Source organism: Gasterosteus aculeatus, chromosome 3, assembly GCF_964276395.1.
Source record: "Gasterosteus aculeatus chromosome 3, fGasAcu3.hap1.1, whole genome shotgun sequence".
NCBI classification, from domain to species: Eukaryota; Metazoa; Chordata; class Actinopteri; order Perciformes; family Gasterosteidae; genus Gasterosteus; species Gasterosteus aculeatus.
The window spans coordinates 16,353,469-16,381,093 of NC_135690.1; the positions used below are offsets into that span (position 1 = coordinate 16,353,469).

Consider the following 27,625-nt stretch of genomic DNA (forward strand, 5'->3'; position numbering starts at 1 on the left):
TCCTTTGGAAATACCTCTTAATAGAGCTCTTTATTCCAGTTAGTTAAAGCCCAACAGTTACTCGCGAGATTTACATTCAACAACATTCTGTCCACCCGACACGCCGGTGAACCTGAGTTCATAACGTCGCCCCTCATCTGTTCGTCACACAACGATCACACAATAGAGATTCCTCCCCTGTGTCATATTTTCCACATTCCAGGCGTACATACTTATATTTACTATTTTTACAATAAACGGTCATTGATTCCATTCATTCATTCATCCATCCATCCGCCGCGCCCTCATCCACACACCTAAAACACTGTACAGATTCATCAACCCAACGTTTAATATCCAGGGGTCGAGGAAAGACACTTGAGTACCTTTTTTTATTCATTATAAACTTCTGACTAGAAGATGATTTGTTCTTAAAGCTTAAAGGAGACCTGCAGACGTATGTTACAGAGAGATGACCTCTGATGTGTTCAGAGGACCCGGTCCAGTGCGTCAGGGTTACAGGAAGGAAAAGGAACGAAAGAAAACACTTTGAAGCCACTCAGAAATCCTCCCTTCTCCTCCTCATAGCGTCTGAACGTCTCAAGCCAAACGCATAGAGACGTTTCCAGTGTGGTGCACGGGAGTGACGGTGGGGGTTGTACAGTACAGTGCATGAGGGCCCCTGAGGGCCCCGAGGGCCCCTCCTTTAGCTTTGGTCTCGGTCGGTCAGCAGCAGAGGCCCGTTGGGCCCGCGTGCTACTTTAAGAATCCAGTGTCGCGACAGCAGGACGTCACCTTTCTGCAGTGAAGTGGCACCAATGCAGCTGCAGGAGAAACACGACACACTGGAAAGTGCAAACGTTTTTTTTGTTTTTTGTTTTGGTCGCTAGTTCGTTACAGCCGTGTTTTGGTTTGGTGACGTATCGGCGTGGCTTCGGCCCCCACAGGATGGATTGAGATGAAAAGAAGCTAAGCCGAGCCAATCCAAGCCGGGCCAAACCCGGCTCTGATGGAAGAGAGAGAGAGAGAGAGAGAGAAAGAGAGAGAGCGAGAGAGAGCGGCTCATCCAGGCGTCTCTTTCTACCTGCAGAAAATGTTCTCGTACTCGAGCAGAATCAGCTCCACGATCTGGTTCTGGTAGACCATGTGGACCGCGATGTTCCAGGTCTCCGTCTCGGGCCTCAGCAGCGTGGGGCCGAACACGATGGCCACGCTCTGGGTGGTCATGCGGTTCTCCTCGCCGTACTCGATCACCCTGGAGGAGCATTATTAGATTTCTTGTAATGGGATTTATTATCATTATTATGATGATAATATTATTATTATTATTATTATTCAAACACTGACAAAATAAAAACAAGAAGGAGGGATGAACTTTAAAAACAGACGAGTAGTATCATCTAAAGGACGGAGAAGTACTCACTTTTAGACCGGTTAAAGTCGGAGGAATTTGAAAGCATCAAAATAGTCTCATTCTTTTCTTATTATTATTCAGAATATAAAAAATAAGTAACAGTTTGTCTCAGTAGCGGAAAATGAAAATACCTGAGAACAGTACATGCGTTAATGTGCTGAAGTTAATAATAAGCAGCGTTTGTATTTTCCCGTCAGCTTCACTAAACAAAGCTACAGTTTAATCTCTGTGGGTCACAAATGACGAGAAATTAAATCCTTGGGAGGATTGATTTTAAGGGAGCGTGAGCAGAAATACCAAAACATTCGCTTGTTTCTGCTTTAGATCCTCATGAACATTTAAATGGTGTTGTCATCTTTAACCCCGTGCGAGTGAAAACACGGTTTGATGGTTCTGAGGGGGGGGGGGAGGTGCCCGTTGGCTGTTATTTTTCTTTTTAAAATGTTGTGGAGTTTCTTACCTCCTGAGGTGTTTGAAGAGCGCCTGCATGGTGTCGTGGTTTGGTTTGGGAAGCTGTCGGACCAGATCCTTGATGGACTGAACTCGCTGCTTGTAGTCTGAAATCTCTGCAGAGCAGAAAAACACTCATCAAAGTGCAGCGACCTGGATTCATCAAATAGTTCCTTCTATCGTTTCCCCGACGCGTTGGACAAACGGCCTCTGATGCTGCTGGTCGACGGCGGAGTCACTGCTACCGAATCACCAGCTGGGTGGTTTTATTATTTTAAATCAGAATTCCTAATCTGCCGTGAAAAGTAAAATGAAGCTCAAATCAAATGTTCCACTATTGCTAACTGGGGGGGGGGAGGGGGGGAATTTAGTTCCTGTCACGTACTGATGGCGCCGACAAAGTCGTGGAAGAAGGTGTAGGTGAAGAGCGGCTCCGGCAGCTCCCTGAAGTACATCTTTAGAGCTCCGGTGGTCACGTGGATGTCCTCCCACTTCTCGTCGTTCAGGTTCACCTTCTCATCTGGACACAAACACAATGTGTCCGCGCATCCAAGAGGCTTTGAGTCTAATTCTCTTTTCCTTTTCTTCCGTCGTGTAACTCACCGTGGTTGACCACAAAGCGTAGCTTCTGTATGATCGCCAGGTTCCCGCTGACTCTGTACAGCCCGTCTACAGACAGCGCTGCAAGGCACCATGGGAGCAAAAACGCCGGTCAGTTTTATTTGAGCAGCGGAAGAGAAGGTGGCAGTAAGCCCCGCCCCTTCTTGGACTGCGGGTTCCGTTACCGTCACCTGGGATCGAAAACCCACCGTTGTTCTCCACATGGTCGATGCACATCCGGACGAAGGTCGGCACCGTGCCGCTCTCCCTGAGGCACAAGCTGGACAGGCTGCAGCCGAAGACCTGGTCTGAGGACACGGAGACACAAGAGCACCGTCGTAAAGACACTCGCACAAGGAGGCGCGGCTTCTCTTCCTGCGGGCTCGTTACAAGGCCAAAGAAACATCTAGAAAAATGGCTACAGAAACTTATTATTGGAAGACTATAATGTGAGCACATTACACCAATTCTTAAATCCTTACATTGGCTCCCAGTATGTCAGAGAATTAATTTCAAAATCCTACTGCTCACATATAAATCACTACATGGTTTAGGGCCAAAGTATATCACTGATATGCTTCCACTACATAAGCCTTCAAGATCACTAAGATCTTCTGACACCAATCTGTTAGTGATTCCCAGAGTAAATACACATCATGGGAAAGCATCATTTAGTTACTACGCAACAAACAGCTGGAATAAACTTCCTGAAGATTTAAGACTTGCCCCAACTCTGACCACGTTTAAAACAAGACTGAAAACTTTTATGTTCAGCTTCGCCTTCTGCTAAATTTGACCTACATTGCACTTTTAACCTCTGCTTTTAATTAAACAATTTAAACAAGATTTTAATATATAATTTTATTTGCTGTTTTTAATTGTCTTTTAATTCCTGCATTTTATTTCACTTTATTGCATGAAATGTTATGATGTGAAGCACTTTGAGTCTGCCTTGTGTATGAAAAGTGCTATACAAATAAAATTATGCCTTTAAAACCTTTTTCAGGAGCAAATCGGCTCGTTAGAGAATGAATTAAAATGAAAATAGGCCACAATTAACAAACAGATTCATGGTGCGTTTCTTGCTGGTGAGACGTCCAAAACAAAAGGCGAACGCGAGGCCTACCTTGGATGTAACCCTTGTCCCTGACGGCCTGCAGCGTGGGACGGCGGGTCAGGAACTTCTTCAGCTTGTGTCGGGTCTTCTTGTTGTCGGAGGTGTCCATGCTGGAGGAGATCTTCACGCCTGCAGAGGACAGATGAGACCGGACAGAGTTGTCCACCGCTCGTCTAAACGCATTGAGCGCCATGGCGGGCCGCTGCGCGCTTTGAGGGACTCTTGACTGAAGCGTACTTCTCTTATAGGGCACGTGTGGCGCTTGCGTAATGTCCGCGTCGTCACCCGATTTGGCCTTTCACCCACTTGATTAAACGCTTTGAACTTTGCGTGACGCGTTTTCAGTGTCACTGAAACGTTCGCGTGGTGCTTCACTGTTAAACGTTCAGCGCATGTTATTTCATCCGCCCAACAGACCTCGGCCTTTCTTTGAGTCCCTGAGTTCTTGCGGAGGCGGTTTCTCTGCCACGGGCGACTCGGGCATGTCCTCCTCGATGGCCTCGTCCGACTCCCAGGCCTAAGAGATTAGATACAAGTCGTAAAAACCTCTCACGGGGGCACCTTTGGACCCTCGGGGGAGTAAAGCTACAACAGTGGTGACAAGCGCTCAGCTTGTGTTAGTTTACACAAAGTGGCTTTCCAGAAATCGTTTGTATTTTTTCGTAGCAACCAGGAAAACTTCACAACTGCCAAACAGCAAATATCCGTCTGAAGACGTGCGACTTTAAATGTGCATTTTCATTACAGAGTGAGACAAAGTCCTCACGTGCGTGCTGATGGTTTCCTGCAGCTTCTGGTGCCACTCGTTGATCAAGCTGTCGTTGTCAGACTGGATCAGCAGCTCCGTGCCCTGACGAGTCTTCACCTGCCGCCGGGGGAGGGAGAGATTTGGGGTTTTTTATTTTTTATTTTGAAGCGTCTCCATTAGATGTCTCTCGAGGACACAAACACAGGCTGAAACAGGCGAGGTCCACCCCACCTCCAGCACGTGCTTCTTGCTGGACTTGTCCTTGGAGGCCCACTCCACCGAGCCGCCCCGCAGATCCACCGTGAACTCTGGCAGCGACTGACCGCCCCCGAACTGCACAGAGAGAACGAGAGAGAGAGAGAGCGGACCAAACAAGTGATGAAGAAGAGCGCACGACTTGGTCATGTGACATGACAAGTCTTTCACTGCCGCGTTTCGTCATTTGACAGGTGCCCGAGATTCAATTTCTCAAGGAAGAAAAACTGCCGATCATCATCACTGCGGAGCTGATGACCTGCAGAGGCGCCAGAGTTTGTGGGCTCTCGCAGCACAGATGCTTGCAACTAAAAGCTCGTGAGCTTGAACACAGAAATAAAGTACGAGCTTCCCGTCACTCACCCAGCTGGTTCCGCCTCCTTGGCCTTTGGCAAATATCAGCGTGGATCCCCGCAGCACGGTCCAGGAGGACGCCCAGTTCTTCCTGCAACAGACGGTACAGGAAACGCTCAGCTGGGCTCACTGCGGAGCAACGCGGGTCCGGGCCGGAGTCCTACTACTACTCCTACTCACCGTACTTTCTTGCCGTGCTCGGTGATCTTGGTCACATTCAGGTCGCTGCTTTTTTCTGACGGCTGGAGAGAAACTAAGTATTAGGGGAGGGTCTGAGGAAAAAGGGCAACGCACCCATCAGAAGGCCGACAGGAGAGAGACGTCAGAAGCAAATATCAGCAAAACAATTAAGAGAAAACACCGCCACACAAGCACCCGCTCCACCCGCCACCAGAACAATCGCAGCCTTCAGAACACCATCATTTCCACTCGTGACTCGACACTAGACGTCAGACTAAATCAAAACCAGAAAAAGACTTCAGCGGATCTTTTGTTCCTTTTGGGGGGAAACACAGAGGAGCCGCGCACCCGGGAAAACAACCGGTGGACACTCGGAAACCAAGCAGCCGCCTGGCGCCCCGAATCACTTCTGCCCACGACGCGGATTCTACACAGGCTCAAGCGTGTTGTTCCCTCTGGTCGAGGACTCGTACGCGAGGTGACGGAGGCCACGCGACCCTCCTGTGTAGAAACCCTGCCGTGAGCTGCAGCAGGCGGACCCCCCCCCCCCCGCAGGGCGGAGCCCGCGGGGGAGGCAAAGGGGGGCAGGGGGGCGTACTAACGGAGGCGGGGGGAGACGGAGGGCAGCAGTCAGAGTCGGGGGAGGTGGGCTTGTGCATCGGAGGAGCGTCCTGGTGAGGAGACATGGGTTGGGGGGGGAAAACACACACACAGAGTCACTAACAGCAGGAGGTTAATGGGAAGAAGATGAGAGGTTAGGAACACAACGTGTGGAGGACTGCGAGGGCAATTAGCAGTGGGATTACAGCGTGTCGAGGACCTGAGCGGGGTCCCGGGGTGGGGGGGGGGGGGGGGGGGGTAATTAGATGTGGAGGCGAGAATTTATCAAACCACTCCGTCTTCGGCGTGCAAGACGAACCGTTTGTGGATGTCTGAGGCCGAAACCTCCTCATCGGGTTTGCGACCGATTGATTGGGGCGAACCGACTCGATCAAACTCGGCGAATCGAAAAGATGCGATTATTGATTTTGTTGACATGCGAGTCGATTGTGCGCTTTAGATTCAGGGGCGAGCGGCCGATTGGTCGACTGGACGGGCCACTGACTTGCTGTCTGTGCGAGGGTGGGCGGGCGGAGCCTGCGCGGAAACGCCTGTTTTTTAACGGCTGCAGAAAAGGCAAGAAAAAAATAAATAAACGGTCCACAATTTTAACATCTGGACTCGTGAGATGAAACAGGCATCACATCACATCACATCACACACACGCTCATTCAGGCTGTACTTAAACAGAAAAGCGTCATCCAATTATCGTTTCTGCAGACATTTGAGCTCCGGCCGGTCTGAGGCGCGTGTCACACCTTGTCGTTGGCGTCCGGCAGGTAGGTGCTGTGCCTCAACTTGGTGAGGACGATGGGGTCGACGCGCTTCCTGTCCAGACTGTAGCTCTTTAGAGCGTCTCCAGGCGGTTGGGGGGGGGAGTGGTTGTACTGTAGGGGAGGAAACAGGGAGGTCGTTGCTCGCTTTGGCCCCGCCTCCTACGGGGCTTTAACAGCCGAATGCAACAAGCGTTCCATCGCTCCCACGAGTCTGTGTGTGTGTGTGTGTGAAGAAACGACTGGAGGTCGGTCTTGTTAGTGTGCGGCTGAAATGAAGATGTGAGCGCAGCATCCCTGTTGATATTTACACATCTCACTGCAGGCAGGTGCAGGGGGCGGAGCTCTTCACCTTCATGCTTAATTGATTTTAACTTGAATGTATTCATGTACTTTATTGTGTTTCTGTATCTCACTGTGTAGTACAACAGTGTTTGCTGTTAATAGTTTAAAAAAATGCATAAAATAATTGCATTACCAACTAGGACGGAACATTCTCGTCACATCACTCTGAACGGCGCCATGACCTCTCACCTTCGGCAGCTCCCATTCTGACCTGGAGCCGTCGGCGCTGTAGTAGTACGACCGTCCCTGCTCGTCCACGTGTTTTAACCACTGCAGGCGAACGCACAGACGGGACTCGTTAGGTCCTCACACGGAAACATCACGTATTTCTTTTAATCTGCATGAGTTTTTTTTGTTTTGGTTCTCCTGCTTCATCTGCGTGTAGGAAACACTCTGTGGCTTTAGGAGAAGCCGCTCCCATCATGCATCCCCAGGAACCACCACCGCAAAGAGCCAGCTGAGCAGCCGGTACCTTCTCGTTGGTGTGCTCGCTGACGTACAGCGTGTGGCCGCGCTCGTCCATCTCCTCCGACCAGCCGCGCGGCGGCGAGCCGTACTGACTGTCCGACTGGCTGGAGCAGGCGCTGAAGCAGGCGTCCTCCGACGACGACGACGGCGGCTGGAGGCGACCAATGGAGAGCGAGAGGAAAGGGAAGAAAGAGGGCGAGAGCGAGAGAGGGGTGGTCTGACGCCGCGGGGCGAGAGAGAGGGGAGAGAAAAGGAGAAGAGAAAGTGGGAATCTTTTCACCGAATGGAGTGAAGCAGAAAGTTCGAGCACCAAACGACCCCCGAACAGAGCGCAGAGGAACCAGGAGACGCATCAGGAAACCGAGCGTGGAGCGAATGAGTGACAGCGGCGGCTGCTCGCCTGCAGGGGGCAGCGTGGTACAACCACTGCATGACTCGCCCCAATTGATTCCCTGTTCTTCAATTAGATTAAAAGTGGAATCATTTCAGAAGCTGCATGTGTGTGTGTGTGTGTGTGTGTGTGTGTGTGTGTGTGTGTGTGTGTGTGGAGAAGATCGTTAAGTTAATCGAGACAGAACTTGTTTTTTGTGTCAGTGTTGAAGGAACATCTCACCCTGTCTGACAGTTACAACAGGTCAGGAGGTACTGCTCATGTTATGAAGCATTTTTTCTCTCCGACTCATCATGTTGTGTGTGTGTGTGTGTGAGTTGCTGTAATTCTATGCTTGTGAGAACCAGATTGAGTGACAACATCTTTGCAAAGTCAGTCCATTTTGAGCGAGCGACCCAGTCAGTTTGGACCAATGAGAACGATCCAGGTGTTTCATGAGCTAATAGCTATTGCTCAGAGTAACCAGTGACTGACATTGACTCCAGACCCCGCCCCCCCACACGGGAACCTTCTGCACAGGACTCGTACCTCGGAGCTCTCCCCTGCGCTCTGGCTCTCCCCCCTGGAGCTGCCGGCGCTCGTGTCCTTGACTCGCGGGGGCTTCCAGGTCCTCTCCTGGGTGGAGCGGTTGTAGTAGAAGTACCTGCCGCTCTGGTCCTTGAAGGTCTCCCAGTCGCCCATCACGTTGAGCGAGGAGCCGGAGGGGAAAGGGGGCACGTGGCTCCCGGAGATCTTCAGCTCCTGGAGGTTGGCGTAGACGGGCGACTCGGAGCGGCGGGAGGACACCGTCTGATGGAGGGGGGAGGGAGGGGGAGAGAGGTGTGACTCTTATATAATCATGGAAAGGTTCGACAGTTTCGGAATAGATTCACACCTTTCAGAGTGCAAATCAACAGCTGCACAAGCAAGCTGGCAAACTGTTTTATCGAGAAAAGACCCCCACCTGAGCACCCATCAATCACCCCCCCCCATTAATGCCACAACAAGTCAATCACCTCCTCTCAGGCTAAATATGCGTCCTCTAGTTTGTATGTTTAAATCGGCTCATTCTGGCTTTAAACGGAGTTAGAAGCTTGTACAAATAAAATGTTTTCGTGGGGGAGAGAGCACATGAACATCAGTATTGATTTAAAGGTTAGCTCCTGTATCTATGTAGTGTGAACCCCGGCGCTCAGCATCACAAACACCAGACGGGGGTTTTATTCGCCGGGGATCAATAAGGATGAAATATTCAGCAGCCAGCAGCCGGAGACCCCGCAGAGGATGGAATGGTCGATGGACTTGACGGAGGCGGAGACGCCGGCTGCAGCACCACAGTGGAGAGTGCATAGATTTTACATTACATACATAATTCAGCTGTGGTGGTGGTCGATGGAGCAGAAACAAAACCACGTTGTTCTCCTCCCAAAGCGGTTCTGATAATTAAACTTAGCCGCAATAAACTTTCCGCAATGACATTCAAGCGCAGAGTTTCTTTTCCCCGGCTGTGTTGATGTAGAACGTGAATATCCAGTCTTTTTTAAAATGTTCCAGATGATCAAAAACCTGATAAAATAAGAGCCCAACTGTTCTCTTCAACCTGATGAGTCATTATTTATTCAAGAGGAGAAGTCGGCCCAAAAGAGAAGCGAGCGATTTGAAGAAGCGATACAGCTGGGTCAGTAAGCCTCAGTCAAACACATTTACCAGAAATATCCAGAACCTCAAGAGGAAAAGTCTCTTTCTGGAAGACTTTTTTTTATTTTTATGAATCAGCATTTTCCAAGAAGGAAGAAGTCATTTAAGCTGAACTCTCTTTGAGGAACTCTCTCACAGCTCGCAGACGAGGCGGTTTCATTAACTTAAAAAAAGTGTGTTGATTTGATTACAACCCGAGTTCAGCAAACCAACGTGTCCGAGAGCTCCAGATGGATGGAGCTGCTCGGGATTATCCGGGCCGCCTGCGGCTCTGCGGTGGAATACTAATCAGGCCGGCGCAGTGTTCTCCAGCCCCATCAGAGGCCGAGAGAACAAGAGGCGGAGAATGAACGAGTGGCGTCGCACGCTTTCTGTGTCCGTTGGAATGCGAAGCCGTGGTCCCGATTCACAGAGCCGGACAAGGAAAAGGAAGAAAAGCATATTTCAAAATTGCAATGATTAAAAAACGTCCTGAAAAGGGAATTGGCCATTGACTCCACACGCACCCCCTCCTCCTCCCTCCTCCTTCCCGGTCTGACACAGGTGAACCTGCTCTGCTGCATACCTGCAGGCAACTGGGCAGTGCAAACACAAGACACACACGCACACGCACACACTTTGCCGACAAACGCGTTAGCTGTTTCCACCGACACACAACAAGCAGGTTCAGGCATGTCCAAACGTTTCCACAAAAACAAACAGACTGCTACTTCCTGGTGTCATTTCTTTTTTCACTTGACAAAAGTGCCTCATGATTGGAATATATTTACATCTCCACTGTAGCTGGCTTTTCCCTTCAAGTCACTTACTGATTCAAACCCGATTTTGACCAGATTGCTGTGAGATTCAAAACTAATCCATACACCTGGATAAAAAAATGTGTATATTTTATAAATGAGGCAGCTTTGTGGAGCTGCATCACAGACACAATTGAAAAAGCAGTTTGAAAGGACCTTTATTCACTAACAGCAGGTAGGAAGCGTTGAGTGCAGACGAGTGAGGTGCAGATTACACAAATAGTTGACCAGGAGCCTAAATAAATAGAGCACTTCCTCCTGGAGAGGAGCTTGAAGAGCACGCGGCTTTAGGAAGAACACGCCCTCCGGCCCGCCGACTCCTTCAGTCTGTGGTGATCTCACAAAATCTGACAAACGCACTGCAGCTCTAACGCGGAGGAGGGCCTCGGGAAACGCCGCCGCCGCCACCCAAAGAGATCAGCGAACTCGGCAGCGGTGAGAGGAGAAGAGGCGGTGCAGGGAAAACACGGCGAGGAGCCGGAGTCGACCTCGTGTGACTGGAAGCAGCGGACGCCCGGCCCGGAAGCTCCGCCCACATGCAGGGCTGAGACAAAGACACTCGCTAGGACGCGTCACACTTCCATGTGTCCGGATAAGGACGTTTGTTTACATAAATTCCTGCAGCGCGAGAGGTGGTGTCAGAATTGTGCAAAAAATGGAGTCACGAAAGAAATTACAATCAAATGCATTATTCATTTATTGGACTTTGGGCGTTTTAAATCACGAGGGAGTCTCAATTGGTTTCAATTCCCTTTTGTTGAGACAAACCTACATCAGATAAATGCCTCCACTGCAGAGATCGGATCTATCTGGAGTACAGTTTAGGTACAGAGAAGAGAGGAGGGCCGGGCGGTGCCCTCTTTTAATGAAGGCTGCCAGAGACGGGGGTCCCCAGAGGAATCCTGCTCTCGTTCTGAATCTATCTCTGATCTACTCGAGTCTCCAAATGGGTCAAATGTGAGCGACAGAGGAAGGATCTCCGAGAGCGAAGCCGGAAGCTGCACAAGGAGACCCACAACGGGAAAGACCGTCTGTGCTACGCAACCCGTGGTTTTCATCAGCATTTCATGTGTAGCTGAAACAGAGCAGGATGTCAACGTTTGGATTATGGGTTTATTTTAGTACTTTATGTACAAGTCAATGAGAAAATGACTACTTCTCTCTGGATTTATTCCCTCAGTAAACGTTGTAAACATGGGTTCATTCATGCTTCATTTAGAGTCAAATGGAACCAACAGCGAGGGATGCTTTAGGGCGGGGCTAAACTCTGATTGACAGGTCTCTACCGGAGCCTCACACTAAAGAAAACACAAGGTGGCGACGGCAAAAATGTGGAACTTTGGGCCTCAAGCGGTGACGTCACACCAGCTACGTCCACCTCCTAAATACAGTTTATGTTGGAATTCTGATTTCAAAGCAAGATGTCCCCAAGTTGTGCAGTGTGCGACGCAGTGTGCGACACAGTGTGCGACACAGTGTGCGACACAGTGTGCGACACAGTGTGCGACGCGGCGGACGGCACGGCCTGAAAGGACAAACAAAAGTGCACGAGTCAAAGTTTCACACCAGCGAAAAGTGACTAGTGTTGGCACTGGCCAAACGTAGGAGGAAGTACACTTTCCAGTGTGCCTGTGTTTTTCTGTGTGCCTGAGTGTGTGTGTGTGTGTGTGTGTGTGTGTGTGTGTGTGTGTGTGTGTGTGTGTGTCCTCCCTGCAGGCTGAGACACGACGCCTGAACACAGAATCACATTTTACGGAAAAACACTGTTAGTTCTCAAACGTCCTGGCTGACATCTTTAAGCCGCCGAGACTTAAAGTGGGAGGAGGTTTCAGCGTCGCTCGCTGACATATTTCCCAGAGGCTTGTAGCTCTTCCCATCATGATACACACTTCTTTCTTTTCTTTCTCAGTACATTCTCTGTTTACTCAGCCTTGAATTTATGATCAGCTATGTGTGTTTATCTTTTTTTCCGAGGCCACACGGTAGAACCGCTGACAGCCTCCATCGAATGATTAATCCTCCACTCTACCGCTTGCAGATAATGGCGCTGATTCTTGTGCGCGGTGGAGGTTGAAGGGGGGGGGGGGGGGGGCGTCCAGTGAGGACAGCATGGGGACAGGTAAGACACATGATGCAATGGGATGGAAGGGACTTTGAGAACAGCGTGCTTTACGTCACTATCCCACACGGAGCTCTGTTGCCAGGTAGAAAGCGCAAATCTGCAAAAAGGTCTGAGCAGCATAAAATGAGAGAACAAAGTCCTGGTGGGTGAGTTAAAACAGGAATGAGGAATCATCATTCCTCATCATTAGAAAGGCGTATTTACTACATGCACAATAGATTAGCCTTTGGGTTTTATTTTTTAGACATAAACATCACAACCGGCTTTCTGACAGTGAATCCTTACTGACGGGGGTCTACGTCCCGGCGCCCGTTATCGGACCGCTGGAGTAAACTCCTGCGACTCCGTTAACGTAATGTGCAGAACAGCTGCTCGCCTGTGTCTCCAGTTCGACCCGGAAAACCGAAATAGCAGCGAGTATGTAAAAAAAAATATATGGCCTCTCCGGTTCTGATGAATGACTTCTTGATGCAATGAGAACGGTGGAGAGAGAGTGAGTGGTCTGGGGTCACTGGTTCAGAGGTCACCGGAGCTTCTTCAGTCAGAAAGCAGAAAGCATTTAACTTCCTGTCCGACCTCGTTTAACACTCGCGAACCTCATCTGATAAACCGATGGCCGTGTGTGTGTGGGTGTGTGTGTGTGTGTGTGTGTTGAAACCCCTCTGTGGCAGACGGGGTGAATGTCGTCCACTTCCCATCCAGCAGCACATGAGGGGAAACAAACTGCACAAAACCGGACAAGATTAATGTCCACGACAAAAAGAACCCAATCTACTCTGAGCGATGCTTTCATCCAGTAAAGAAGCAAGAACCAAAGCCTGTTTGAGTGTCGCTGCGTTCTCAGATTAACACACACACACAAACACACACGTGCGCGCACACACGCACACACGGTGCCAGTGTGGAGCAGCTGGACCTCCCTGAACGGGTTAAAGACCAAAAAGCCAGCGGGGAGGAACACAACGGAGGATTATTCCTCCTAACGTAGACACGGGTCCTCTGAGGCCGGTTGGTTCCATCGGGCCGGGGGTCCATTCACCCACATGAATGCGGCTCTGTGGCCCTCTGACGCGGCGCGGTGACCTCCGATAGAAAGAGGACACACTGTGGCTTAAAAAAAGGTTTTCAGAATGAGGACAAATATCCAATCAAAACTCTACATGAGACATCCATTGTTTCCAAAACGTCACTACCTCCCTTTTCTGTGACGGTTCCTAAGGAGCCATCTTTACCTAGTTTATCTCCCCCCTTAGCTGTTGAGCTGGGTAAACTCGGTTTTACAATAAAGTTATTATTCTCATTGATGGTATCGGATGACGAAGAGATTCCAGATCAGAACATTGATTTCTCCCCAATGAACATCAGCTTCTGGCTTCTTGTCTCTGCATAGATAATGGCCGCCAGGTCACATTTTGGGGTCACTTGCCAGTTTAAGGAGTCGTTACACAGCGAGTGAAGAGCCAACGTGATGGGTAGCGAGTAACGACGAGGAAAACGACGCACAAGACGATCGGTGCAAAGATGTGGATGAAGGTCCTTTGGAATATTTGCAGAAAAAGTGCCTTTTTTTAATCTCCCCACCTTTTTACTTTTTTGTGCATCTTTTCCTCTAAATATTTCCCAGTTCTTTCCGTTCACCTGAGAATCGAGTATCGACTCGTCTCTGCGCACCTTAAAGAATGCGGCGGGGAGGTAAACGAGTGCTCCAAGTCCTCCTCCGGCTGCAGAGAGGAGCCCACGTGTCCCGCTTTCCTTACAGCCGCATGCCCCGACAGCGCACCACTTTATGGGCGAGGAGGAGGAGGAGGAGGGGGAGGAGGGCAGGTATGAGGAGGGAAGATCCCCGTGGATAAGGATGATCCTTCATCCCGCCTGCAGCAAGTCACGACTCCAAGTCACGACTCCTTTTAAAAAGCACTTTCCTCAGGTTGAGCAGCGCTGGCGGGCGAAGCACTGCTTCAACGTCAGATGAGGATTTAACCCTTAAAGTAATTAAAATGAGGTCATCCACCCTAAAGCACTATTACAGCTACGTCACGTCAAGCTAGCACGACATTGATGTATCGGTCACAGCCGTGAGGAAGACGAGGTGATGTTTCATCACATGCTGGGTGTAAACATAACATCTCTTTAGGTTTGTGTTTCATCACAATCTATTTCAAATGAGCTAATGAGTAAACCTGCTCAATTATTTTATTTTTATTTATTTTTTAACCTTTATTTAACCAGGTAAAAGTCCCATTGAGATCAAGATCTCATTTTCAAGGGCGACCTGGCCAAGAAGGCAGCAGCACACGTCGTTAAAAAACGGCCATAAAATACATATACATGACATGAGTAAAACCACAATACAAATTAAGTTAAAAAACTAAAATACAAAGAAAAAATGGTCAAAAGCATGGGCCCCGTTCAATAGATTTTTGTTGTCCGTCCATTTGGAGACGTTGGAAAATATTAAAAGATACAGGTTGAGACAATTTCAGTTCAGCCTGGAGATTGTTCCATGTTGATGGGGCGGCAAAACTGAACGCTTTTTTCCCCCCAATTCAGTCCGCACTCGTGGAATGTACAGGCAGTAAATGTCGCTGGACCTTAAAGCGTACCGGTTTTCTGCTTCACGGAGGAGTGAACATAGATAAGACGGGACCATACCGAGGAGAGCCTTGTAGATCAAGGACAACCAGTGAGTTTCTCTCCGAGTGCTCAAAGATGGCCACCCAGACGTCATATAAAGCTGACAGTGATGTGTGAGTGAAAAACCTCAGTGCACTGTGATATACAGTGTCCAGAGCTGCTAGGCTTTTGAACGAAGCACATATATACAGCACATCTCCATAGTCAACTAATGGTAAAAAAAGTTGACGAGACAAGCATTTTACGCGCTCTCAAAGAGAAACACAAGCGATTTCTGTAAAAGAAGCCAAGCTTTAGTCTTAGTTTTTTTTACCAGGTTTTCAATGTGTGATTTAAAAGAGAGCTCCCTATCTAAAAGAACACCCATGTATTTATAATTGGTGACAATCTCTATTGGCTTACCTTGGGCAGTTTTTACAGAAGATACACTTTCATTTGAGTAAGGAGCTTTTGGAAACACCATAACTATGATTTGTTGGCATTTAAAACTAATTTGAGGTTTTGTAGGCGGTCCTGTACGGCGTTAAAAGCAGATTGTAACAACTCAAATGCAAGCACAACCGTGGACGCACAACAATAAATAACAGTGTCGTCAGCATAAAAATGATAGGCAGTATTTGATACATTTACACAAAGATCATTTATATAAATAGAAAATAAAATAGGTCCTCGGACCGAGCCCTGAGGCACACCTTTAGTGATCTCAAGTGAGGATGATGTGGCATTGGCTAACTGGACTGACTGAGTCCTGTTGGACAGGTAATCAGCAAACCAGGTGGATGCCTGGTTAGAAATGCCGATTTTTTTCAAGATACTGATCAATATCTTGTGATCAACCGTGTCAAAATGTCAATGTCAGTGATGACAGACGCGAGCTTGTGGCTTAAAGAACCTTTTGCGGGATTCAACCGGCTTGCCAAGGGAACGACAAGAAGCCCCCCCGTGGGGGTCAAGCACCTCGTCCCAGCCGTAGCAGGCGGGCGGCTAAGTGACAAAAAGACACAGCGGCTTTCGTGACCGACACTAAAACACCAAAGAAAGCAGAAGGAGGTACAAGACGGGACGAAGCGATTCGAATCAACTCTGCCAGCTTCCCATCAACGGGCTTTCACTCCCGGGGATGAGCGGCGTGCAAGGTCATTCCGATAGGACGGGGGGGGGGGAGATAGGAGCTTATGCAGCAGAGACAATAGACAGCTATCGCCCCCCCCCCCCCCCCCCCCCCAGTCGAGCTTCAGGGCTGAAGGGGAACAACGAGGTGACGTCAGATCATCCTATCGGGTACTGAGCCACCAAACCCATTTCTCTGCTCTGGAGCTCGGCTGCGTTGCGATAACAGATGGTCGCCAAGACATCAGCACATTCATACTTTCATTTCATCTTTAAAGTGCAGGTTCCTGAGAGAAGTAAAAATCCCTGAATGCAGCTCGCTCAAAGGGCTGCTTGCTTTTCGCTCTCCTACTCGCCATTCACAGAACCCAAACCTGTATTTCTGGTCTCAACTGCTGATGAACAAAAGTGGCCCCCCGTGTCTCTCGCTTCTACGACATAAAACCTGTATCGAGACGAAAAAAGAACCGGCTCGAGCCAAACCAGTTCGACGAGACCGGAAGGGGGAAATCTTGACATCATTTTCAGATAAGTGCAAAAGCGGGACGTCACACACGCGATGCTGAAGGCAATATTGTCGTAGGAGGAAAGAGGAACCAAGCAGGCTCCTGGAATAATCTACTAATCTAATCTGAAATGGAATTATCCCAGGGGGGGGGGGGCACAGTCCACACCGGAAGTTGTGGAGCTTTTATCCTGCAGGAGAGGAGCCGACATGAAAGCAAAGCAGAGCTGACAGGGTGCAGCTAATTTCCCAGCATGACTGTGCAGGTCGACTGACGCTCTACTGTTCGTTCTCTTCGGGTTCACCAGAAACATCCAGTTCCAGACGCCCCGCTCGGCACAGACGTCCCGGGGTCAGAGGACCCACAATGAGACGAATGAGCAGAAACGATGGCGAGCTGTGCGGTTAAAAAGGCTCCACTGAGGCGTTGATTTCAGCAACCGGCCAAACGTGTCGGGAGGTAATTTAGGATTAATTCCAAATGAGGCGGCCTTGAGCAGGTACGAGAAAACACAGGGAAGAGGCTCTGGACCGTTCAGGTGGTTTCAGCCCAACAAGAAGCAGTCTGGGTAGTAATTATCAGCCCAAAAAGACGTTACAACTGAGCAATCTTGTTCCACATCGAACAAACACAACATTTAGGGAACGTTCTGTTGTGTTAAAACGTTGACTGAAAACATCCAGAGACAATTCGCTTTGTTCTCGGGATATGACTCCTAAAGACAAATACGTTTTATTGAAACTAGAGGCGTGTCCATTTGACATTACAGCGTTAATGCCTCGCTGCGTCCACACAATCACCTTTCAACCAATCTAGAGATGAACGTATGGGAGAGAGACGTGTCACTGATCCTCAGCCAGTTCATATTACTCCCCTTCACACACTGGCTTCCTTATGCTGTAACGACACTGAAGGATCCTCATTCATCACCTGCTGTTTAGTGGTTCAAACACTGCCGAGAAAGAAGGTCCTCCTGATTGAAAGTTCTGACTTTCTGATGAGTCGCAAAAAACGAAAGGTTTGTTTATGTCAGTTGCAAACGAGATCTTTACTTTAAACTTTAAATTGAGTAGTAAATTTATACTCTAAGAGACTTGAGTGAAGTTTACAGTCAGTTAATAACTCCGTAAAACACATCGTGTTCGTATCAGTATCATTCTGACTGTACAATTATAGAATATTCTGCCCCCCCCCTGGTCCGTCTCACAGCCAGCTGTCCAAACAAACGTTACGTAGCGGCTCTTATGTAACGGACCTGAGCCTCTCAGCGGTCCTGCTGCACGCCGTTCGCCGGTTCACAGGACGTCTCCGGGACCTCCTCACCCGCTGCCTTTGGCCGCAGGGCAGCTTTGGTTTAATCGACGTTATCGCGCGAAGGATGCAACGGCGGACACGGGGGCCGAGGAGGGACGGTCACGTGATCCGGCGCGTGTGCGGAACTTCAGGGATCCACAAACCGCTCCGCTTGCGTGACTTGGGATCAGGACGCGAGCGCAGGAGCACGACAGGTGAAACGTGAAGGAGGCAGCGCAAAGATAATTCTGTCACAGTGCGACGAACACAGTGAGTAAGAAAAAGACACCCGAGGGCGCCGGAATGAGCGATAGTCACCGCGCGCCCGCTTCGCTCCGACGGGACTCAACATTGGGAGGGACGCGGCGAACGCGCAAAAGACAGGCCGAGGCGAAGAAGCCGTCCTACCGTCTGGTTCCCGTCCGGGTACATGCTGGGGGCTCCGGAGGCTGCCGGCGAGGACAGCAGACAAGAGTGAAACACGGCGGGCAGCGTACTCGCCACGACTCAGATGCCACTGTGGCGCTCTGAGGCCCGACACACGCACACAGACACACTATTCACTCACACGTTCTTACATAAACGGGAGGAGGGGGGGGATGAGAGAGAGAGAGAGCTCAGTGGGGCTGGATACGTGATGAACACAGGACGCCCCAACACACACACACACACACACACACACACACACACACACACACACACACACACACACACACACACACACACACACACACACAGAGAGAGATATCCAATGGAAGCTCCCAAAGGGATTAAGAAAAGCTCTGTGAAGTGAGGACGCGCACACACACACACACACACACACACACACTCTCTGTGTCTCTAATCAAAGAAGTCACACACACAGTGCGATCCCCTATAATCACCACCAGGACGTTTATTATACGTCCGACTGCTCCTCGTCGGCCTATTACCTCTGGGAGGTATCGATTTATCACCACGTGGCTAAAATATGGATCTACAAGTGGGGCTTTCACGTGGACGCCCCAAGATCCAATAAGACAAACAGTGTTGAGTGAGATGGTTTTAGATGTCACACATGACCGTCTGCCACACAGCAGAATGTATTTCATACAAACAGAACAGGGAGCTGGTGATCCCTCAGGTGGGACAAGTGGCAAAATGTTAATGTTCGGTGCAACTTTAGGAGAGTGTGAATAAAGAGGGAGAGAGAGAGAGAGAGAAAGTCAAACTCGCCACTGTTCAGTTGCACAAGCACCAAACACACTGGGAGGAGCAGGTCAGCTGGTGTGTGTGTGTGTGTGTGTGTGTGTGTGTGTGTGTGTGTGTGCGCGCGCTCAGGTTGAGAACAGAGCAATAAACCCCTCCGGGCGGCTTCAGAACGTTAGTAATGAGCACGCGGGCCGACGCCCCCACAGGGGCCTTTTCCCCGATGAGTCGCTGTTTGCTCAACGTGACGTTCCATAAAGGGGACATCTGTGAAAGTCACCTTGAGGCTCGAAGACGCCCCAAATAAAAAAGAAACGCCCAATCGAGCAAGAATACTATAAGATACAGTTTATTTTTCCCCTGAAATGACGGACTTTTTGTTATTTTTAATCGGACTTCAACACGATGACGTCGCTCTGGGAGACGGGGACACTTTTCACCGTTTTTTTTCTCGACAACAATCTAATAAACAATACAACGAGGAGACGGCTCGGCGGCGGCGGCTCAGCGCTGACCCAGATGTGAGAGAAGAGGCTCGGTGACGGCAGGTCACCGGCCGTAATCCACCCACAATCTTTCAGGAAACATGACGCAGCGAGAGGAGGCCAGCGGGACGGAGGACACACGCATGAACGGCTCGTTCGAGTTGTCAACCTCGAGTGCCCTTGAGCAAGGCGTTTGAAGTAGTAGCTGAGAGAGAGGATGACTCAGCCTCTAAATAACCCTGCGACGGTTGCAGCATGTGATATAAAACTGCTTTTTAAACAAGGAAGAAAAAAAAGAGGATCGACAGTGCAGATGGTCTGGCTCTAGTTAATAGATCCCTCAGACTGTGTGTGTGTATAGAATTAATAGATGACTCATTACATGTGCGATGGACGTGCGTTGACGTTCACGGATGTGTTTAACGACCTCGTGCACACAAGAGGCGCGACTTCCTGCCAAGGAATGAGGAAGTGCTTCCTCCGATCCGTCATCCCGCGAAGAGCCACCTGGAAGCTCTCCCCCGTCGTCCGTTATTTAATAACGCCCGATATCGAGACGTGTTCTCACGTGACGGGAGACAAGAGGACATGAAAGAGAAAAGGGTTCAGCTGCCAGGATTAAACATTTCACAGAAGTGAAAACTGAAAAGGGGAGTTTCTTACATACAGACGAGTGTTTTTAGCTTCTTTTCATCCTGGAGGCAGATGAGCGAGGATAAAGAAACAGCAGAGCGGAGGAGGAGGAGGAGGAGGAGGTGCGGTGAAGCAGAAAATTAAAACACACTGAGACCTGGACGGCCCTTTCTATTGGATGGCTGGAGGGAGCGCCGGCTCGGGTGGGAACAAAGTCCAACGCGTGGCGGCTTGAAGACGCAAACCAACACGCGAAAGCGTCGAGGAACGTCTCTGAACCGAGGATCGATGAAACGCTACTTCCAATCATCTCCACTGGATCAAAGTAATTAAAAGGAAAGAGAAACAAAAGGAAACTCCACGAATAGTAATAAATAAATAAATTCACGACCTAATGACAGCAGAAGGAAATATGATATTAAAGAAGACTCTTGATCCAAAAGTTCACAATAAGCAGGGAGCTTGAAAACAACATCTGAATTAAGCCGCTGACGGAGGACAGAATCACACCAGCGCCAACGAGTAACGCCCGGAGCACGAGGAGAGCGGCGGCTGTTGATGGCCGACCGGCCTCTAAAGTGGTGACAAAGTGGGCTCCGGGGTCGCGTACAGAGAGGGGGTGGGGTAGGTGGTGGTCCACTCCGCTCCGTCGCACTCGTTACTCCTCAAAAGCAAGCGAGTTCATCAGCTGGACGAGCCGTAAAGGAATCCTCTGCTGGAAAACTCACGCTCTACTTCCTGCATTTACGCGCCCGCTGCTACATTCAGTAGACGTTTGGGAGCAACAGCCGTTGGTTTGGAGACGTAAAGACACGACGTAGTTGTCAGACAGTATCAAGAGTTTTAACAAGCAACAAAAAATATAAAACGTGTCTTTTTTTATTTTATTTGTTGTAGAATGAAAAATAAATCACACCGTTCACTTGTGATGTGTGGTGGAGATTACCGGAACAAGCTCCACCACCGTGACCTTTTCTCCTGCTGTTTAAATGGCGGCCGGTGGCTACGGGGAGGAAGGAACTCCATCGCGTCGCGCGCATTCACCCACTTTTTGATGACCTTTCCCTTCTTACAGAGCGAGAGGTTTCTGAGAAGTTTACGACCCCCGTGTGAGGAAAGGGAAGTTTGTGTGAGTATCAACAGTCATTTACGCAAAGTTAAGCAGAATCTACTTGGCCTGGAAAATTCTCAAAGCATCTCATGGGAACGAGCTGCACTCGGCCTACAGCAGTTTCTCTCAAGCTTCCTCACCTTGAAAAACACTGAAAAGAGTAAGACTATTTATGTAACTTGAACTACAGGCCCCCTCCTGTCTGCACAAAGAGGGAGGCGTAAACCACAAAGGGCCAGTTTCTATTCTCACTCTGGCTCTTGTTCAGGAGCAGCCTGAGCTAATGATTTCTGGACCCCCCCCACAAGTAATGTCCAAGTCAGGTCGCTCAAACACGGCAGAAATGTAAAGAACCAGCTGCACAAAACACACTTTTAAAGTCTTGCACAGACACAACTGGATGAACGAATGAACGAGGGAAGTTGGGGGGGGGTTAAAAGTCAAAATGAACGCAGAGAGCTCCACGTGGATTAAACCATTCAAACAATCAACAGCACAAACTAAGGCCGGGAAATCCACATTTGGTGAAAGGCTTCTTACCTGGGGGGGTTCCGTGGAGCTGCTGCTCAGTTCGTCCCCCGACTCGGAGTCGTTGGTGCGTCTCTCTTCGCCCGCGGAGTCACAGTGCCGGGCGGCGTCGGCGTCCAGAGGGGCCCGGCCCAGGTCCGGGGATCGAGCTCGGCTGAGCGGGAGACTGCCGTGGCCGCCTTTCGGAGGGGGCTGCGGCGCTCCGCCGAGGACGTCCGGCAGAGGCCGCTCGTGGTCGGTGGGGGATCCGGGGGGGTGGGGTTGGTGGAGGTCGCTGCCCCGGCGCTGACGGGGCGGACTGAAATGCCCCGAGGAGGCGGTGTGCGCGGAGGGCGAGCGCCGGGAGCCGGACTCGTGCCGGTGAAGGTTCTCGGTGGACGGGCCGTGGGGCGCCAGCTCCAGAGTGGTGGGCTTCACCCACAGCGCCCCCACAGCGCGCGGAGGCGTGTGGCCGGTGGTGGTGGCGGCGGGGGGAGGATGCTGGAGAGGTTTCGGAGGCGGCATGAGGGCTTTGCGCACTTCTCGGACGTAGCGCGCGGGCACGTAGAAGGATTTGGTCCCTTCCTCCTTCTTCACCTGCCACCAGTCTTCGTTAGCTTTCTTCACCAGCATGTAGCACTCCCCCTGCTGGATGACGACCAAGCGCCCCTTGAACTCGTACTCATAGTCGTACTCCACCTCGATGTAGACCTCGCCCGGGGCTATAGGCAGTTCCGCCATGACGCCTCGGACTGTCCGGAGGGCGGCTCACCGCCTAAGGAAGACCTCTATCGGCATTGTTTCCTGAGGGAAAACCACAAGGGACCAAAGTAAGTGTCCATGTATCACATTTGAGGAGAGGGGGCGGGGTGGGGGGGGTAAGGGGTGTGACATCCTTCAGCACAGAGACACTCACTTTTAAGATAAAGCTCAAAACTTTCCTCTTTGATAACGCTTATAGTTAGGGCTGGCTCAGGTCCGGACCAGCCCTTAGTTAAGCTGCTATACGGTTAGGCTGCTGGGGGACTTCTTAGGACACATCGAGCTCCTCTCTCTTTCTACAATAATCCAAGTTTTATTAATGCACATGACCAATTCAGCTTCTTTCCGGGAGTTTTTTGTGCTTTCTCCCGTAGATCGTAGTTCCTTCTGGACCCTGTCCTGACAGGTCCTGACACCTGCCGTGGCCCTGCTGACACCTGCTGCTGCCATCATCATTATTATTATTTTAAATATTAAACATATTACTGTCATCATAAACCAACATTAGCCTCTCCTAAAGTCTTTGTGCTTTCCCTCCCCACAAGCTTCTGCGGATGGTGGTTGTACCTGGTGGTGGTTCTACCTGATGGTGGTTGTACCTGATGGTGGTTGTCGCGGCAGTGGTCCTGCCGTACATCTGGCTTGCTACTCGCAATTATTTGAATAATTTCTGTTAAAGGAATTGAATGTATTGTAAATCTTTTACATTGTTCATTCTGTGACATCCATTGTAGTCTGTCCATCAGGAGACGGATCCTCCTCTGACGTTCTCACTAAGGTTTCTTCCCTTTTTTCCCCCCGTGGAAGGGTTTTCATTTTTTGGGGAGTTTTTCCTGTGCCGATGTGAGGGTTTTGGGGACAGAGGATGTCGCATGTGTACCGACTGTAAAGCCCTCTGAGGCAAATTTGTAATATGCAATTTTGGACTATATAAAATAAAATGAATTGAATTGTTGAACATTTGCAGAAGCGGCTAAGAATCGACTGAAAACCAATTGTACAAAATATAGATACACATATAAATGTTGTCCGTAACCTTTTGGTAATATACTCATTAACCACAAGAGGTGACAAGAAGCCTCTTAGAGCCGAATCAACTCATCAGACCGAATGATTAGAAGACAAACAGAGGTTTAATCCTCCTGAAGGCTTCGGAGCGCCGCAGAAGGCGAGACACGAGGAGCGGAGGCAGTGACGGGGCTCAGGTGGGCTCCTTCCACCTCTGACTCGCTCCGCCCAAACTCGCTCCGCCCGGGGCGGCGAGTCCAGCAGCAAGTGAGGCATGGCGCTCCTGAGCGGTCGGGTTAGTCAGATCACACACGCATAGTTTCTGCTGCAGTCTCACACACACACACACTCGCTCGCTCTCTCTTACGTCATGAGGTGGGGCTCCAGCACACCTTGAGCAAGCTGAGCTTCTAAAAGTTATTTCGACAAACGCCGGTGTGAACAAGGAGCGTTTCATGCAAGAAGCCAGGTCTGATCTGTGGGGAGCATCGTGGGCGAGCTGGAGTTGCGCAACAATAATAATCCAAGCGGCGACGAAGACAAACACCTGGAGCTCCAGAATGAGGAAAGAGATTCTTCCCAGCTGAGCTACGGTCGTGTCGTTCCACGGCGATAAGTCACGCCACTTGAAGAAGGAACAATCGCGGCTGCGACGGGCTTCAACGTCCAGGCGTTTCCACACCGTGTGACTCATCCAGCTGGACGATAGAAGCTCCCACTCTCAGGCAACGCCGCCACATCTCCAGGCTGCTAGTGGAACATTGTGGAGCGACACTCATTCTTGTGGCCTTACGAGAATCTTCTTTTGTCATCACTCTCTAGCTGAAGAGGTGTAGTGAAACGCCACGTTATGAAATCATGACAGCACATCCCAGGAATGCTCTGGATCTCGGAAATTAAATTTCCTGCAAAAATATTTATAATACAAATCCCTCAAAGGAGAGAAAAAAAAAACTTCCCACCGTAGAAACATAATCTCTCTTTTAAACATAAATCATTGACCAATTCAGACCAACAAGACAGTACTGCAATTTTGACGTTCACTTCTTACATCCACATGTGTAGTATTTTACATTTCTGCAGCTACTCCTTGTAGTGCAGTTGAACTTGTGGTGGAACGGGAACATTGTCCAAAGCCAATCGGAGACCAAACCCGGTCTGGCATTAGCTTAATAAAGACTCGTGCCGAGCGGCGATGGCACCGTCGTGATAGCTCCTGACAGGGTCACCGCAGGGGGGGGGGGGGGTCTGTAACCTGCGACGTGCTGATTCTGCTGGCTTCTGGGCGTTGAATGACATCGAGGTTGATTTTTAGATAAGATAATAAGCCTCACACATCACAGTAGGAATAGGTTGATCAATTAGAATGATCGGGATTAGCATTCAGCCCTCGCTTGCGTCGTCCACGCTTAAGCGTGATATTTTTCACAATCCGTCACTTCATATAAAATGTCTGCGCTCTGCACAGTGACTTTGGTCAAACCTGTCACATTTCTGTACTGCCAACCAGTTCTGGGAGTAATAACTTGGAGCAAACAGCGGGCCAGACTTTCTCCGCCTACTCAACATCGACCGCCAGGCGCTCTGTTCCAGGCGCTCGCCCCTGAAAAGGTCGGGAGACTTTGCCAGTCGGAGTCCCGGCAGCGGAAAGAAGACGGCTCATTTCCTGCACAATGTTGCACTGCAACATTTCACCCCGGTTGTTTCCTCATCACTCATTTGCTCCTCGTCAATATCCTTCAAGGGAAATCTTAAACCTGTCCGACAGGTCACGCAAATGTACAACATCTAAGGACCAATAATTAACTGACAGATTTGAGCTTCTTTTTTTTTTAAGGCAGTTTTGCATGATATTACAGCTCGTATGTCAAAGACTTTGTGGTATTCAGAAGGATCGGCGCCTGGAGGCTGCTGTCTGTTTCACTCATTAAGCTGCAGCATCAACGGAGCCATTTAGCTCACAAATCTTCCCAGAGTCCAATCTGCAAAGTCAGGGGACGCACTTTAATTCGATGCAATGGTAATGCTAAGTCGAGGGGGGGGGGGATTAAAACCTCCAGAGCTATCGGACACGATGGAAGGCCGTCGGCTGAAGAGACAGGAGGGGAAACGAGTGTGGGAGTATTTGAAGCAGTACCTGGGAAAGAGCGTTTTTGACCACGGCTCACATGACGCCGGGTAGGGTTCAGCCGGCGGTTACTCCATGCGAGTTATTTTGCTGTCGTGATGGAGTTATTTGCAGATAAGTGAAATCAGGCCCACTGGGCTCACGCTAAATGGTCACACGGTGTCGTGTACAGAGCAGCCAAGAGGTCAGCTGGGCAGACACAAGGCCATCACCAACATCTGCAGGATTCATTGGAACCACTTCAGCCAGGAAAACAAGTAACGGCTCAAAGAGAATGTTGAGTGCTAACGTTGTGTGACCACAAACAGGTTGCACAACTGTAATGATATCCTGATTTTTCATGCTTTTAAGAAGGAATCTCACACCTTTTAGAGACAGATACCAAACACCAGCGTTGCTCGTCAGAGAGCGGTGCGTCTTTCTGTCATTTTTGGGTCAACTGAACCTCAAAACCAACGGGAATCTGGAGTCACACTTTCTGTAACATCGCAGAGCGGCAAAGAACGCGGCGACCTTCACACGTAGCCACACCAAATACAGGCCCCCGGCGCTCCAAACAGCCTGGATTCAGCACAGCCTGTCCCACTTAGGACTCTCCTCAACACTACTCAAGGTCCCCCGCGTCCCCCGTGTCCCCCCCCCCCACCTCACCTCAACAAAACCGCCGCCAGCTGCAGGGGACTGTATGTGGACTATGGGAATGAAGTCAAATCTATCTGATACGCGTTTAGATCCGGGCAGGTATCCTGATGTTGGGGAAGAAGGGCATCATGAGAGGGGGGGGTGGTATCCACGAGACGTCAGCTCGCTGTCATAACAAAGAGGTTCACAACAGACATGGCACACCGTGTCATTTTGATATGTTAGTCTGATTTAGAGCTGCAGGCCGTCAGAGACCAAAGCACATGGTGACATCTGCCTGCTGCTTATTTGTTACAGGTGAGAAGGTCAGAAATCAACACATTTTTAGTTTCCCTTATAACATAATTTACAATAAGAAAAAGCAGCTGACTCCTCGGTCGCATGTTTCCTCTTGGTATAAAACTTAAATTAATGCCAACCAGCTCTGCTGTGATTCACTTTTCTTCAAACCGCCACAGAGGAGGAGAGTTCCCACGCACGTTGCTATCGGTCCCAAAGCCAAAGGTCAAAGCAGCGGACACCGTGACAGCCACGCCAACTTTATGTCACACAACAACTGCCCCAGCGGAGGTAAATAAACCTCACACAGCGGTTAGTGGATTCATGTGGCGGGACGAGGCGCGTTGGCTAGCATTCCAACAGGGATTACGTTACTTAACTAGTTCCTGGTATTTGTACAACGTTTAATCCAAACTTAATAAGCGATATAAAGTACTTTTCGTTCACCTCGGTAGCGATGTGAAACTTGCGTCCACGCTGTGTGGTCCCACCGCGGAGCCCGCAGCCCTCAACCGCTTTGATTTAGCTGCTAACGTTAGCTTAGTTAGCCAATTAGCTTCCCTGCTAAAACATTCCTCGGTCTCCCGAGCGCCGTCAGCCTTCTTACCTTCTCCCCTGGGGCGGGACACTGCGAGGGGTAACGCCGACAACCGAGACGCGCTCCCCCTGGGGGGGGGTCGAGGTGTGAAAATACACCCCGCCCGTGGAAAAAAAAACTTTCCGGGGTACCGACTACCGTCAGGAAACTGCTTCGGTGCGCGCGTCCGGTCGGCCCGTCTCTCCTGCTCTTCCCTGGCCGGTGTAATCCGCAGCGGTGCTCGCGTCCTGCCCCGACAACTTTGGCAACTACCTCGGAGAGCAAAGATCGTCTCTTCTGAAGACATGGCACTCCACTTTTTTTTTTTTGCCACAGTAAAAATGACACGCAACCACGTGATGTGTAAACTTTTCCGTTACCATGGTGACCGTTCCGGGGTAGAGGACGATCGCGTGGCATATCTTAAGCAAAATTGAAACATGTCCCATTTAAATAATATTGCCCACGAAGAGTTGGTGTTTATCGATTATC

At 49.9% G+C, this 27,625-nt stretch overlaps 1 protein-coding gene across 18 annotated transcripts; it reads right to left on the minus strand.

Annotated features, from left to right (window-relative positions):
* Positions 1-27,625, minus strand: LOC120816033 (rho GTPase-activating protein 12). 18 transcript variants are annotated; one of them, XM_040171264.2, is made up of 18 exons: positions 27,164-27,529; positions 21,771-22,541; positions 8,203-8,463; positions 7,288-7,434; positions 7,005-7,085; positions 6,456-6,584; positions 5,700-5,768; positions 5,098-5,159; positions 4,927-5,008; positions 4,540-4,641; positions 4,327-4,425; positions 3,978-4,077; positions 3,570-3,689; positions 2,653-2,751; positions 2,447-2,524; positions 2,229-2,363; positions 1,854-1,959; positions 1-1,234 (listed from the first exon to the last, which is right to left on the minus strand). In XM_040171264.2, exons 2-18 carry the CDS (start codon positions 22,476-22,478, stop codon positions 1,060-1,062), a joined length of 2,553 nt encoding a protein of 850 aa, XP_040027198.2. In that variant the 5' UTR covers positions 22,479-22,541; positions 27,164-27,529; the 3' UTR covers positions 1-1,059. The 18 variants fall into 18 exon arrangements, with proteins under 18 accessions (XP_040027198.2, XP_040027196.2, XP_040027197.2 ...); XM_040171262.2 differs by having other exon boundaries at positions 7,288-7,500; XM_040171263.2 differs by lacking the exon at positions 5,700-5,768 and adding an exon at positions 6,203-6,262 and having other exon boundaries at positions 7,288-7,500.

What these genes read in the sequence shown, in the direction of transcription:
- LOC120816033 (XM_040171262.2), bottom strand. Translation starts at nt 22,478, where the DNA reads ATGGCGGAACTGCCTATAGCCCCGGGCGAGGTCTACATCGAGGTGGAG. An exon ending in GCGAGCACACCAACGAGAAG is followed by an intron (nt 7,086 to 7,287) that starts GTACCGGCTGCT and finishes GTTCGCCTGCAG; the next exon opens with TGGTTAAAACACGTGGACGA. An exon ending in TGCCGGACGCCAACGACAAG is followed by an intron (nt 5,769 to 6,455) that starts GTGTGACACGCG and finishes TCTCCTCACCAG; the next exon opens with GACGCTCCTCCGATGCACAA.